The sequence below is a fragment of the Prunus dulcis genome, chromosome 5 (genome assembly GCF_902201215.1).
Source record: "Prunus dulcis chromosome 5, ALMONDv2, whole genome shotgun sequence".
Lineage (NCBI taxonomy): Eukaryota > Viridiplantae > Streptophyta > Magnoliopsida > Rosales > Rosaceae > Prunus > Prunus dulcis.
Genome location: NC_047654.1, coordinates 17,527,937 through 17,541,049, shown reverse-complemented (window position 1 = coordinate 17,541,049; position 13,113 = coordinate 17,527,937). Strand labels below are relative to the sequence as shown.

General features: G+C 35.3%; 1 protein-coding gene across 1 annotated transcript; it reads left to right on the top strand.

Moving 5' to 3' along the window:
* The first annotated feature begins 294 nt into the window (after positions 1-294).
* Positions 295-3,663, top strand: LOC117627539 (probable auxin efflux carrier component 1c). The gene is made up of 6 exons (XM_034359662.1): positions 295-1,519; positions 1,610-1,856; positions 2,035-2,120; positions 2,552-2,709; positions 3,182-3,258; positions 3,347-3,663. The coding sequence occupies exons 1-6, from the start codon at positions 295-297 to the stop codon at positions 3,411-3,413; spliced, it is 1,860 nt and encodes a 619-aa protein (XP_034215553.1). The 3' UTR covers positions 3,414-3,663.
* The last annotated feature ends 9,450 nt before the right edge of the window (positions 3,664-13,113 follow it).

Here is a 13,113-nt window from a genome sequence, read left to right as displayed (position 1 = left end):
GCGCTTTGGGGACTGCAAGTGCAAGCTTGCTCGCTCTCTCGCAACTCTCAAAGCTCAAAAAATATTGCTGTATTCTTCTGCTTATTACCCACTACCCCAAAAACCAAAACACATGCTCTCCTCCTATTCCCTTTCCCCTTGTCCTTTTCATCATCAGTTCCACCACCACCACCACCTCCATCTTCCTTCTTCTTCTTCTTCTTCTTCTTCTTTACAGAGACAGAGCAAGCAATAAGCCTAATTAATTTTCTTGATTTGGGTTACAACTGAACTGATCATCAAGATTCATTCAAGATGATCTCATTATCTGACTTCTACCATGTCATGACTGCAGTGGTTCCACTCTACGTGGCCATGATCTTAGCCTATGGCTCAGTGAAATGGTGGAAGATCTTCACCCCTGACCAGTGCTCTGGCATCAACAGGTTTGTGGCTCTGTTTGCAGTCCCACTCCTCTCCTTCCACTTCATCTCCTCCAACGACCCTTACAACATGAACACTCGCTTCATAGCAGCTGACACTCTCCAGAAGCTCATCGTTCTTGCTGTGCTTGCTGTCTGGACCAAAGTCAGCAAAAGGGGCTGCTTGGAATGGACCATCACTCTGTTTTCCCTCTCCACTCTGCCCAACACTCTGGTCATGGGCATCCCCCTGCTCAAAGGAATGTATGGCGATTTCTCAGGAAGCCTCATGGTCCAAATTGTTGTGCTTCAGTGCATTATTTGGTACACTTTGATGCTCTTCATGTTCGAATACAGAGGTGCCAAATTGCTCATCTCCGAACAGTTCCCAGACACTGCTGGCTCCATTGTCTCCATCCATGTTGATTCTGACATCATGTCATTGGATGGGAGGCAGCCACTTGAAACTGAAGCTGAAATCAAAGAAGATGGCAAGCTTCATGTTACTGTGAGGAAATCAAATGCTTCGAGGTCTGATATCTTTTCAAGAAGGTCTCAGGGATTGTCGTCCACAACTCCAAGGCCTTCAAACCTCACCAATGCAGAGATTTACTCTCTGCAGTCTTCAAGAAACCCAACTCCACGTGGGTCTAGTTTCAATCACACAGACTTTTACTCTATGATGGCTGCTGGGAGGAACTCCAACTTTGGTTCTTCAGATGTTTATGGGCTCTCTGCATCCAGAGGGCCAACTCCAAGGCCGTCAAATTATGAGGAAGATGGTACTGGTGTGGTCAGCGCTACAGGTAATAAGCCAAGGTTTTACCACGGCGGCCAGCAAGGTAACAATACGACAGCGCATTACCCGGCACCCAACCCAGGAATGTTTTCACCTACAGCCTCCAAAAACGTTGCTGCTGCTAATAATAATAGTAATGCCATTAATGCAAAGAGGCCTAATGGGCAAGCTCAGCAGAAGCCAGAGGATGGTGGTAAGGATCTTCATATGTTTGTCTGGAGTTCCAGTGCCTCTCCTGTTTCAGATGTGTTTGGAAGCAATGAATATGGTACTGCTCATGACCAAAAAGAGGTGAAATTGGCTGTGTCTCCTGGAAAAGGTACATCCTATTGAATTTGTTCAGTGTTCTTTTTTATATAATTAATTTGTTTTTTAGGTTTTACATGTGAGATGGGGCTTTGATTTTTAGTGGAAGGTCGTAGAGAGAATCAAGAAGAGTACTTGGAGAGAGATGATTTCAGCTTTGGCAACAGGGATCAGATGAACATGAACCATGAGCAAGCTGAGAAAGCAGCAGGGGATGGGAAGGGCAAAGTGATGCCTCCAACCAGTGTGATGACTAGGCTGATTCTGATCATGGTTTGGAGAAAACTCATCAGAAACCCCAACACTTACTCAAGCTTGATTGGCCTCACCTGGTCTCTAGTTTCATTCAGGTACTTGCTACTAGCTAGCTGTCCCTTTCTCTGCTTCACAGCCTCAGAGAGTGAAGTGAATCCAACAAAATCTTTGCAAATTTTCAAAAGCAAATCAATTCTCCTCCACAGATAGCATTAGCATTGGTGCAATACAATATTCTTGATTATCTCTTCTTTTTGATGATTTTTGTTGTAGGTGGCATATTCAAATGCCAGCCATTATAGCAAAGTCCATTGCCATACTATCTGATGCAGGACTTGGCATGGCCATGTTCAGTCTTGGTCAGTATACTATACCATACACACTCCCTTTACAATCTCTTTCACAAAAGAAAAACCCTCCGTTGTTTGCCTTTCATTATTAATTGTTGGATAAAAAAAAAAGCAAGAAAACAAACTGGCAAAAAAAGCAAAGAAAGCAAACAGTAGGGTTATGATAATGTTGGGTTTTCTTTATATTAAGAATCTTTTCTTTCTTTCACTATTTATGTTTTTACTTTTTTGGCCAAGTTTTTGCCTGGGGCTTTGGGTTTGGGTTTTGATGTAATAATAATGGGTTGGTGGGTGGTGGTGGTGATGATGATGAAAGGTCTTTCAAAATCAAAGGAGGATGACTGACTGACTGACTGAGTGACAGTGGTGTGATGGTGTAGTGATGATGGTGTCTGATGAGCATGCTGTTTGCTAATTTTCCCTTTTGATGTGATTTGCAGGTCTGTTTATGGCTTTGCAACCGAGGATCATAGCATGTGGAAATTCCATTGCAGCTTTTACTATGGCTGTGAGATTCCTTACAGGTCCAGCTGTCATGGCAGCTGCTTCCATTGCTGTTGGCTTAAGAGGCACTCTCTTGCACGTTGCCATTGTTCAGGTCTCTCTCTCCCTCTCTCCATTTTTTCTCTTCTGCCTCCTTCTGACACAACCAAAGCAATCCCACATAGCTACATATGCTTCAAAAGTTTCACTTTTATAATAATATTCTGCTACCTCAAGATAAGCTTTTTTATTCTTTTTCTCTGAAGATATTCATTTAATTTAATTCTTCTTTTGTAATATTGTACAAAACCATCATGGCATCTCACTGCTTTTCATAAACATGGGATATAATAAGAAGAAATTCCAATGCCAAATAAAGACTGAATCAATCCAACCCAGTATTTTCTATTTTCTATTATAATTAAGTAAACAAGGACTTGTTTGGTTTGGACCTAAGTAATTATGCACACACAGTGACACAGCACAAGAAAGAACAGATATATCAAAGATATGTATGTATGTGTGGCCTTGTTGTTAACAGCCTTGTTGTGTTTGTTTGTACTGTGTACTGCCAAACAAAATAACAGGCAGCTCTACCCCAAGGAATTGTTCCCTTTGTCTTTGCTAAGGAATACAATGTACACCCTGATATTCTCAGCACAGGGTAAGTATATTTTATTTTCTAGCTTTTTTGTTATTTTCTTTACTAATTAATCACACATTAACAAACTAATGATTGAAATGAATGGCAGAGTTATATTTGGAATGTTGATTGCGTTGCCCATAACGCTTGTCTACTACATCTTGTTGGGGCTATGAAGAAAGCGAGCGGAGCCGGAGACCAACAATGGCTTTTTGCATTCATGCAAGCTGCTGCAGCAAGCTCATAATTAATTACAACGCAAAGATGAGAAATAGAAGAAGATGAATGAATGAATGAATGATGAGTTTGAAATTGTCTTTCCTAGTAAAATTGTAAAATCAGTTTGTAGTGCATTTAACTATAAAACAAGGTTTCCGTAGTTTTATTAAGGAATTATAATTTTTCCTTCAATTCTATTTTGAAGAATTTCATTTAAATTAAGCTACAGAAAAAAAACAAACAAACAAACAAAAACAAAGGGAAAAAGTGGCTGATGTGAATGCGATGATTACTTTCTTCCTGTTCTATTCTCATTTTTTCTTTTACTATAGATTTCCATTGTCCACCACAAATATGAAAAAGCTTGGAATCCTATTTTTTTTCTTTCTTTTTTATTTTTGTTCTTGGACTTGGCATGGGGATTATTTTTCTGATTAATTATAGATATATATATATATATATATGTAGTGGTAGATAGAAAGAAGGACCCTCCATTATAATTTATAAGATGGGGGTTGGGGTTTGATTTTGATGGGGACCTGTTTGGAATATTGGGAGACAATAGTCACAATCTAAGGTTTCCTCTCCTTTTCTCTCACTCCTTTCTTATTCTTTTAGTTACACAGATTACCTTTTCTTCACACCTTTCCTTCTCACTATTAATCTCATCATGTCTCTTTGGGGCTTTCTAAATCGTCTTTTTCTTTTAATAAAAACCTCTTCAAACACGCCCATGCATACATGCTAACGATACAAGTGATCATCATGCTTATAATAAACTTAGTGCCTGTCAAACTTTAACTTTTATTATTATTATTTATTTACCTGTTTTGCCCTTATTAATGTGTTTTGAACCTAATTCCACTCTCTCTTAACTTATTAACTTTTTTTTATTTTACTTGAACGCTTGAGCGTTAACCGATTAATAATACACACATATTTTATTAAGATTATATTATAATGTCAATTGGATCTAGTCCAGTGTAAGGAAAATGGTATTGACCTGCAGGCAATAGATTTGAATCCTCATGGCATCATAGTTGTGTGTGTGTGAGAAAACTCATTCCTCTATAGCTTAGACTATCGCTTGTAGTAAAAAAATAAGATTGTCTTATAATAATTTGATATGTATATAAGAAAAGGGAAATGCTCAAAAAAGAGCTCATGGCTTTTAGAAATTAATGACAAAAGGACAAAGTGCTTATAATCAAAGTCGTGCAGTAGTAGTTAGGATGCACTTGCAATTATAAAAATAAAAAAAAATAAAAACTTTTAGGATCACGCTGATAAGACTTTAATTTGAATCCGGAGTATCTCATGATTATATATAGAATAGAATGACATTATATACAAGATTAGTGTTTAGTATTGTGTGTAATTATTGCTGCTGTATACATCACATGTTGCTTTCTAGCTAGCTTAGGTTAATTTCTTGTATGAAACTCAAAAGCTAAACATCAAGGCATGCAATGCAACCTAATTGGTCCCTGAGTACGTAATCTGCCCCTTCCCCTATTTTCATGTAAATTTCATGTACTGCAAGCTAATTTATTAACTCCATATATATATATATATATATATATATATGCATGGGGTTGATGATTGGGTTACCTACAGTATGGGCATATTATGGCTATTCAGCATGGCACCGCACCAGAAAAAAAACACACTAATAATCTTTATGCTATTGTCTGTCAGTACATAATTGTGCCCATTGGCTCTGCTGCTCCCAACCCCAAGCAGACTTTGCCATCATCCATGGCCTGCCCTGCACCAAATACCGGCATGCAGCCTAATATTCTACAATTGGGTCAAGATGCTCCTCCATTGCTGTTTAGAATTTCCTAAAGTTGTAACTTTTTTCGGAAGTGATCCCTGTGTCTGTGTGTGTGTGTGTGTGTGAGAGAGAGAGAGAGAGAGAGAGAGAGAGAGAGAGAGAGTTTTTGTGGGTATTTTGGTTTCTTCTTAATTAATTAGTTAAATCCCATTTTTTCCGTTGGACACCAAAAATAAATAAATATATCCATTTTGATATAAGAAAATTATATTTAATTTAATTACAATCCATGGAAGTAAAAAATATGCCAAACCAATAAATCATCCATGTTCTAGAAACTGAATCTTTCTTGTCACTAAATTCCATATTGGAGCAATATAATCTAGGCTTTGGTAAACAGCTTTGAAAGGCTCTACTTGAACAACTGCTTTTGCAAGCTAGCCCGCATGAATCTCCGCTCCTTTTGGTGCTTTTTGGTTGTGCCAAATTTGAAAGGTTGTAATATTATCCAATACAAAACTTTCTCAAACAAAATTAGAATAAGTTATATATAAAAATGTACGCATGATCGTAGGCCTTGCGTATAATACAACATGCATACATACAAATGTATAGTTGTTGGTACGTGTATGGTAGATGATCCCATGCGAGTAAATGGGATATCATCATCAAATGGATGTCGATAAGGTTTTTTTGGTTTTTTTTTAGTGGAAGAAAAAATATATATATATTTTTAGGAGAAAAATCAGCTCCACTAGATACACTTTAGTTTCAATATGCTGCATGCTTGAGTATATATACAGTTTTTATAATATTAATATATATATTATAAAATATAAAAAATTCAGAGACCTCAAAAATCAAGAATCCTGTGCAATAACGCTATTTACACTATGCCAAGGGCCGCACTTAGATGTCGATCTACACAACATACTTTTTCGTAACTTGAGACTTTTTTGTTATTGTTGCCCCAATCTAGTCATGCCACTACACAAATGGTGGGTGGGCTCAAATGGATAGCAAGAAATTCAAATTACTTGAAATTAAAGTTGAATAACTTGATATATTATTATCCATCTACTGAGCAATACTTTCTTTGAAAATTTGTGCAGAGTGAAGAAAGAAGTATAATCTCTATTGAAAAATTAGAATTTATTCTCCAAGCTTAGCTATAATTGTCTATTGATTTGAAATGCATTATACGCGGTATACCCGTTCAAATATATACATGTGTGTCATTTATACAGTTCAAATGAATTCACTCGTATTGGAGATATGATATTGGAATATATTTAGTACCTATTTATCTTCGGCTTGGGCTTCGACTAGTATAGCTATCTAGGTTAAAGATTGAATATACCAGCGGCCAACACAGATAACAAAAAATTGTATTTGACTAACAAAAAAGATTTTGGAAGGATATAAATGACAGTTGAATATTCTTTAATTTCTACATCCATCCACAAATACGGCTGACACTAAGAAAGAAATTGAAGGAAGAGGTGGGTCTAGAGGTAGAGAGACAGAGGGAGAGGGTCTAGTGAGAGAATATAATCTAATGCTATGCTGCAGCACGCACTTGTATGGGAATGGGAGAAGCAAATTGCTCCTTCTCCTTCTCCTTCGCTTTTGATTTTAGTCGTTTAGTGCTTGGGTTGGGAGAGAGATGCCTAATTAATTATACTTAAGTAGGTTGGCATATTATTATTTGGCAAATAATTAAGAGAAGGAGAGAGAGAGAGAGATAGGCAGAGTGGACAATCGGTAAAACAAAGCACTAAATTTTGCATAAGAAAAGGCCAGCAACGTCAGTCTCGTCTTTATCAAAATCAAAATTAAATTAAAAAAGGATTAGAATTAGCTAGCTAGAGAGAGAGAGAGAATATATAATAATAAAATAGCATAGTGTAAATGGTTTGTTTGTGGCTAACGTTTTGATTGTCCCCCACTAACTTGTGTTGGGTCGGCCGTTCCCAAGACAATGCTTTGTGAGTTTGTCATGTCAGTTTTTTAGCTCTACGCCTTTTTTCATTCCCTGGCCCTGCCCTTCTGCCTCTGCCTTTTGCCCTGCGTCTGCCTGTGTACATGGAGGGGTGTGTGTGTAATTTCACTCTCTCTCTCTCTCTCTCTCTCTCTCTCTCTCTCTCTCTCTCTGTGCTTACATTACAATTTACATGTACGCATATGAATTGTATCGATCATATTATGTACAAAGCAAAGCCTAAGAGATATATACACGTTTGTTTGTGGTTGTTTTTATTGGTGCGTTTGAAGGGGATTCGCATCCCATCCAAATCCCATATCCCTTCTTCTCATTATCATTGGTCTCTCGAACACTGAATTTGAAAGGGATTGATATATACATACACTATAGTATTAGTATAATAGTGAATGCAGTCTTTTCATTTCATTATATAATTAACTTGGACTCTTGTCTCTCTCTCGTTTGGACTCTTGTCTCTCTCTCGTCTCTCTTTTAGACTCTGATCTCGCACTCGCTTAATTTAAATATAAATAATTCGGTATATGTTCAATTTTTATTATAGAATTTGACTGCAATTCATACACGTATTGTTAGTAATCTAAGTCTTTTGACTTTAATGCCACATAGAATTACATTTATTTTTCTAATTTTATGATGTAATCATATATATTTTTTCTTTTTAAATTTGTTTTCATGTATGATTTGAATTTATAAAATATTTTCTTGTCTATCCATTTTAATTTTGAAAATCTCATAAATATGCGATGATACAAAAAAAATAAAAAATAAAAATCCTATAATCTTTCTTCTTAATCTTCTTCTTCTTTCTTCTTCCTTCTTTTTCTTCTTACAATCCTAGGGATGAGGTATAATTATCTATGTACTAGGAATATACATTAATATTAATTAGGTATGGATAGGTAAATTACCTATGGATGAGGTATACATATGAATGTTACCTATGGAGGCGATATATGATATGAAATTACCTATGAAGGAGGTATACACAAACTTGCAAAGCAGGTAAATCAAACCACCCGAAGACATATATATCTCACCATAAGGGTTTTGTTGGTTGAAATCGTTTGATAAATTGAGATAAATTGTAAAAATGTGATATTAATTTATTGATTGTAGTAATTAATAAAATTTAGAGGATTGACTGTATAATGACAATATGTGTAAATATTTTAAAAATAGTGGTCAAGGCTTTGCATGCTTGGCTGGTCTATTGAGTTGCTGAATTTAATTCTAAGTCAGAAGAGAGGTGGACTGCATTTATAGTGCAAACTCAAAATTGGACCTATATCAAAAGACCTCATTAAAATATGATTATTATGCTCATGGTCTACTGCACGTGAAAATTTACACAAAAATATCCCCTCTTTCCTTTTTTTTTTTGGGGGGGGGTTGGGGGGGGTTGTGTGTAGTAAAAATTAAAATATCCCTTCTCAAAAATTAAAATATCCCTTCTCTTCATATAGATATATATTTATATGGTCTTGGATTCCTTTTGATTTGGACCAACAACACTTACTCATTTCTTTATATTAACATGGCATTTCAAAGTAAAAAGTTTCCAGTGCAGTGACTAAAGCCAACGAGAAAATAAATAACTTATGATCGATATTCACAGCCACCACAGGCTTTGCAAATTACATGCATACGTGTTATCTATATACATGACCCGATCCAGCACTGGAATTAATCATATATATAATATAAAGGGTTTTTGTTAATTATTTCACCACTACTATAACACAAGGACACAATTAATTAAGCCACATCTTCTACATATTTGGAAGTTAGTCGGATTGACCTTGACCCAAAAGAAAAGCAAAAGCCCAACTATGACTATCCCAAAAGAAAAAGACTGTCCAGTACCCAGCTACAGTATTCATCACGGGCCTCTTTTGCTATCCAATGATCCAACCCAGTTCACATGATTTTGGCCGCTCTTTGGTTCATATTTGCGTTTGGGCTTGGGTTGGTTTCAAAGTCAGTCCTGTTTGGATTTATCCGAGTTCGGCTTCAGATTCAGGATAGACTCCCATACATATCTCGAAATTTGTGACTACGGATTTTTCAGAATTGTCGCCTCTCAAGCACCACGTCACAACGTACATTTCATTTATTCATTTCAGTTACAAACAAATTACGTGCCTGGCCCATGGCAAATAATGATATCGGGTATGAAATTATTCAGTTCATTATTTTGTTTTCATTACGGCAGATGTTTTTATAAAAAGGTAATGTTAAGAGCAACTCCACGCACTTGTTCTTTGCCATGGTAAGGGGGGTTAGGGCAGCTATTATTCATGTGAATAGTGGCTGCCCTTGCAAAAAGCAAAGTGTGTTTCCACCCATTGTTATGACAACCACTATTCACATGAGATATAATGAGAGAAATTTGTATAGAGTTTTGGGATAGAAAATGAAAAATATGACTAAATATTTATTTTAAACAAATTATGAAAAGTTTAGTATTTTTTAAAATTATTTTTTGGTTGCTGACGTCATCGTTGACGTCAGCAAACCCAGGCTAGACTGAGGGCTGGTTTTGCCTGAGGGCCAACTCAGGCTTATGGAGCCCACCCACAGCCCATGCAATATTTGTCCGCTAGAAGGCCGTTTTGGGCCTAACCCCCCCTTTGTCCGGGCATACTGGAGTTGCTCTAAGTTTATTATATTTTTATATCATATTGTGTACTATCTTTTTAATAAAGGTGGAGCCTATCAATATGATAGGGCCCACATCCTTTTAAAATGTGGTACAGAATGTGATATAAAAATATGGTAAATCTAGTATTTTTCTTTATTAAAATAAAAGCACCATAAAATAAGATAAATGAAAGCATAATCATCCAAAACCCAATGTGAGAGGCATGGTCTATAGCGTAATTTTTAAAAAAGATTCGCTGCCTGCAAGTGATGACAAAAAAAAAAAATCATGTATATATACTTGATATATGGCCATAATTTTATAAAATTCTTTATAGGCTTATTATCACAAAACGTCCCTAAAGTTTACGAAACTATCAGATTGCATCCTTAATGTTTTTTTTTGTCATTCGTGGTCCTCAAAGTTAGCATGTATGATCACAAATGGTCCCTGCCGTTAGGTTCCGTCAAAAACTCCGTTAGTTTGCTGACGTGGCATATATGTATATCACAAAACATCCTTGAGGTTCACACACCTATCACAAATGGTCCTTACGAAATTTTTTTAATTTAAAATTCATAAAATTTTTGTTTTCTTTTTAAAATTTATGAATTAAAATTATTTTAAAATATATATTAAATTTTAAATACATGTGACACTATATTATTGTAGATGTGGGCTCCATATATATGCCACATCAACAAACTAATGAAGTTTTTAAAAAATAATTTAAAATTCATAAAATTTAAAAATGAAAAAAAAAAACTAAAGGTTTAGGGTTCATAAATGGTCCTCAAGATTAAAATCCTTCTATAAATTGTTTTTTCATTTATAAATAATTTTAAAAAGAAAACCAAAATTTTATGAATTTTAAATTTTTTTAAAAAAAATTCGTAAGGACCATTTGTGATAAGTGTGTAAACCTCAGGGATGTTTTGTGATATATATGTATGCCACGATAGCAAACTAACAGAGTTTTTGACAGACCCTAACGTCAGGGACCATTTGTGATTCCACATACTAACTTTGAGGACCATAAGTGACACAAAAAAACATTAAGGATGCAATCTGATAGTTTCGTAAACCTCAGGGATGTTTTGTGATAATAAGCCTTCTTTATATACATAATCGTATAAATACAGAACAAGTTGAGTCTGTTATTGGTGGATATTTGTTTGGCCTGGGGCAGTGTGTTGGATTTTTACATACAGATATACTATATTATAATAATGAAACCCATTGACACTGTACTGCTGTACATGAGAGAATCCGACGTACTAGTACTTATACTAATACTCTGCTGGTCCTCCTTTGGATAGGAGTGGGTTAGGTGTTTAATTAATTAATTAATTAATTTACTTGTGAAATCTGGGTGGGGTCGTTAATCCCATACAAGTAGCTTTGATTTTGATTGAGCGCTATTTCTTTTTCTTCATTTGGAACAAAATTTAGGCACAATTGGAAACAAATAACGTCTCCAATAGCAATTGGAATTGGTCATAAAATGATTAGCAAAATATATCAAGATCCAATGCCCCTAACAACACGTGGAATGAGATAATCACCCTACACAAAACGACAAATTTCCCTTCTTTTCCGTGCCCTTGCGATATAAAGTCAGTTATGACCTTCCTTCTCACTAAAAGCAGCCCAGTTTACGCAGTCCTGTCAATTATTCAGGAAACACGTGCTAAGTGGCCATAAAATAGAGGACACCTACGAAACGAAACACGTGTTAAAATACTAGCTTGTTGGAAAAAACAAAATTAACTTGTGTGATGTATGGATGATATTATTTTAAGCGTAAAGAAAGTGACATATGTTATGAAGAAAATAGAGAATATTCAAAAGAAAAAGTTATAGATATAAAATGAATAAGAAATAATCAAATTGGATGATAGTATATGGGATTGTGAGCCGTAGATTAAAATACAAAATACCTTGGATCTATCATTTCTTAATTAATAAGACGTATGCAAATTTTGGACTCTTCCTTCACTGTTTATTGTTCCTTTTTTTGTTTTTTCATGATGATCTTTTCTATTGAGATGTGTAATAACATATTAAACTCACATACACATCATGAATATTGGGCCTCGAATCCATGACGTTTTTTGGAGAAGCAATTGTTTCAAACTATTACACTAGTGAGTTCCTTCACTTGTTTTTTAAATTAAAAATAGACTCTCAGTAAGGATTATTTTAGAAATTATGAGAGTAATTATGAAAAATAATAACTTTTTTATTTTATGATTGATGATATGATATATCCTTCTGATTCGAGGTTGTGGATTTACCTTAAGCATTGGTGATGAGAGTAGCCAATTTCCCCATTAAATTTTCATTCAAAATAATAATAATAATAATAATAATAATAATATTTGCAGAAATCAAATCTAATTGTTGGTACGAGTGGGCTCCAAAATGATTCCAATCATACACTCGCATTATTTGTTTCAATATAAAATTCCAAATTTGATGAAGTGATATAGAGTATAGACTGATACATGATAACAAAACCTGTGTTTAATAAGGCAACTTTACGAACCCACACCCACATGCTATCATATGGAACAAAAAAATAATTGCCTCTAATGAGGATCGGTTTAGTTAGTAAGTTATATGTATTGTGTGTATTTTCATATGTATTTAAGTTATGTTGTCAGCAATGCTCGTTGGTGTGCAATTTGTAATTTTCTATATAAATTCATACATATGATAACAGCCAGCTAACAATTGGATGACATGCGTAAGTCTTTCCGACTCGAAGTTGTGAATTTGCTCTAGCACTGGTGATGATGAAAGTAGCGAAATCAAATCTACTTGTTGATACGAGTGGGCCCGAAAGGATTCCAATCACTAGTAGAAAATGCACTCGCATTATTTGAAGCTGCAGACACAAACCCACCCCAAAAAGAAAATGACTCATTTTTAAAAATAAAATAAATAATACGCATAAAAAAGCACGTGGCGGGAAGGTATTGGAGAGTTCATGTAAAAAATGTGTAAAAAAAAAAAAATTGATGAGGAAAAACAAAGGTTCACACTCACAGTCACATATTGAGTTTGGCCGTCGCCCGGTCGAAACTTCCCGCGTGTTACAGCATGATTAACTTTTTTGTGTCTAGGTCGACCAAAAAATGAACGGCAAATGCATACCCCACCCATCAGACCCACAATTCAAAATGACGAAAGTGCCCCGAGTCTATTTTTTATTATAAATACGAGTGAAAC

What these genes read in the sequence shown, in the direction of transcription:
- LOC117627539 (XM_034359662.1), top strand. Translation starts at nt 295, where the DNA reads ATGATCTCATTATCTGACTTCTACCATGTCATGACTGCAGTGGTTCCA. An exon ending in GGCTGTGTCTCCTGGAAAAG is followed by an intron (nt 1,520 to 1,609) that starts GTACATCCTATT and finishes TTTGATTTTTAG; the next exon opens with TGGAAGGTCGTAGAGAGAAT. An exon ending in TGCACGTTGCCATTGTTCAG is followed by an intron (nt 2,710 to 3,181) that starts GTCTCTCTCTCC and finishes ACAAAATAACAG; the next exon opens with GCAGCTCTACCCCAAGGAAT.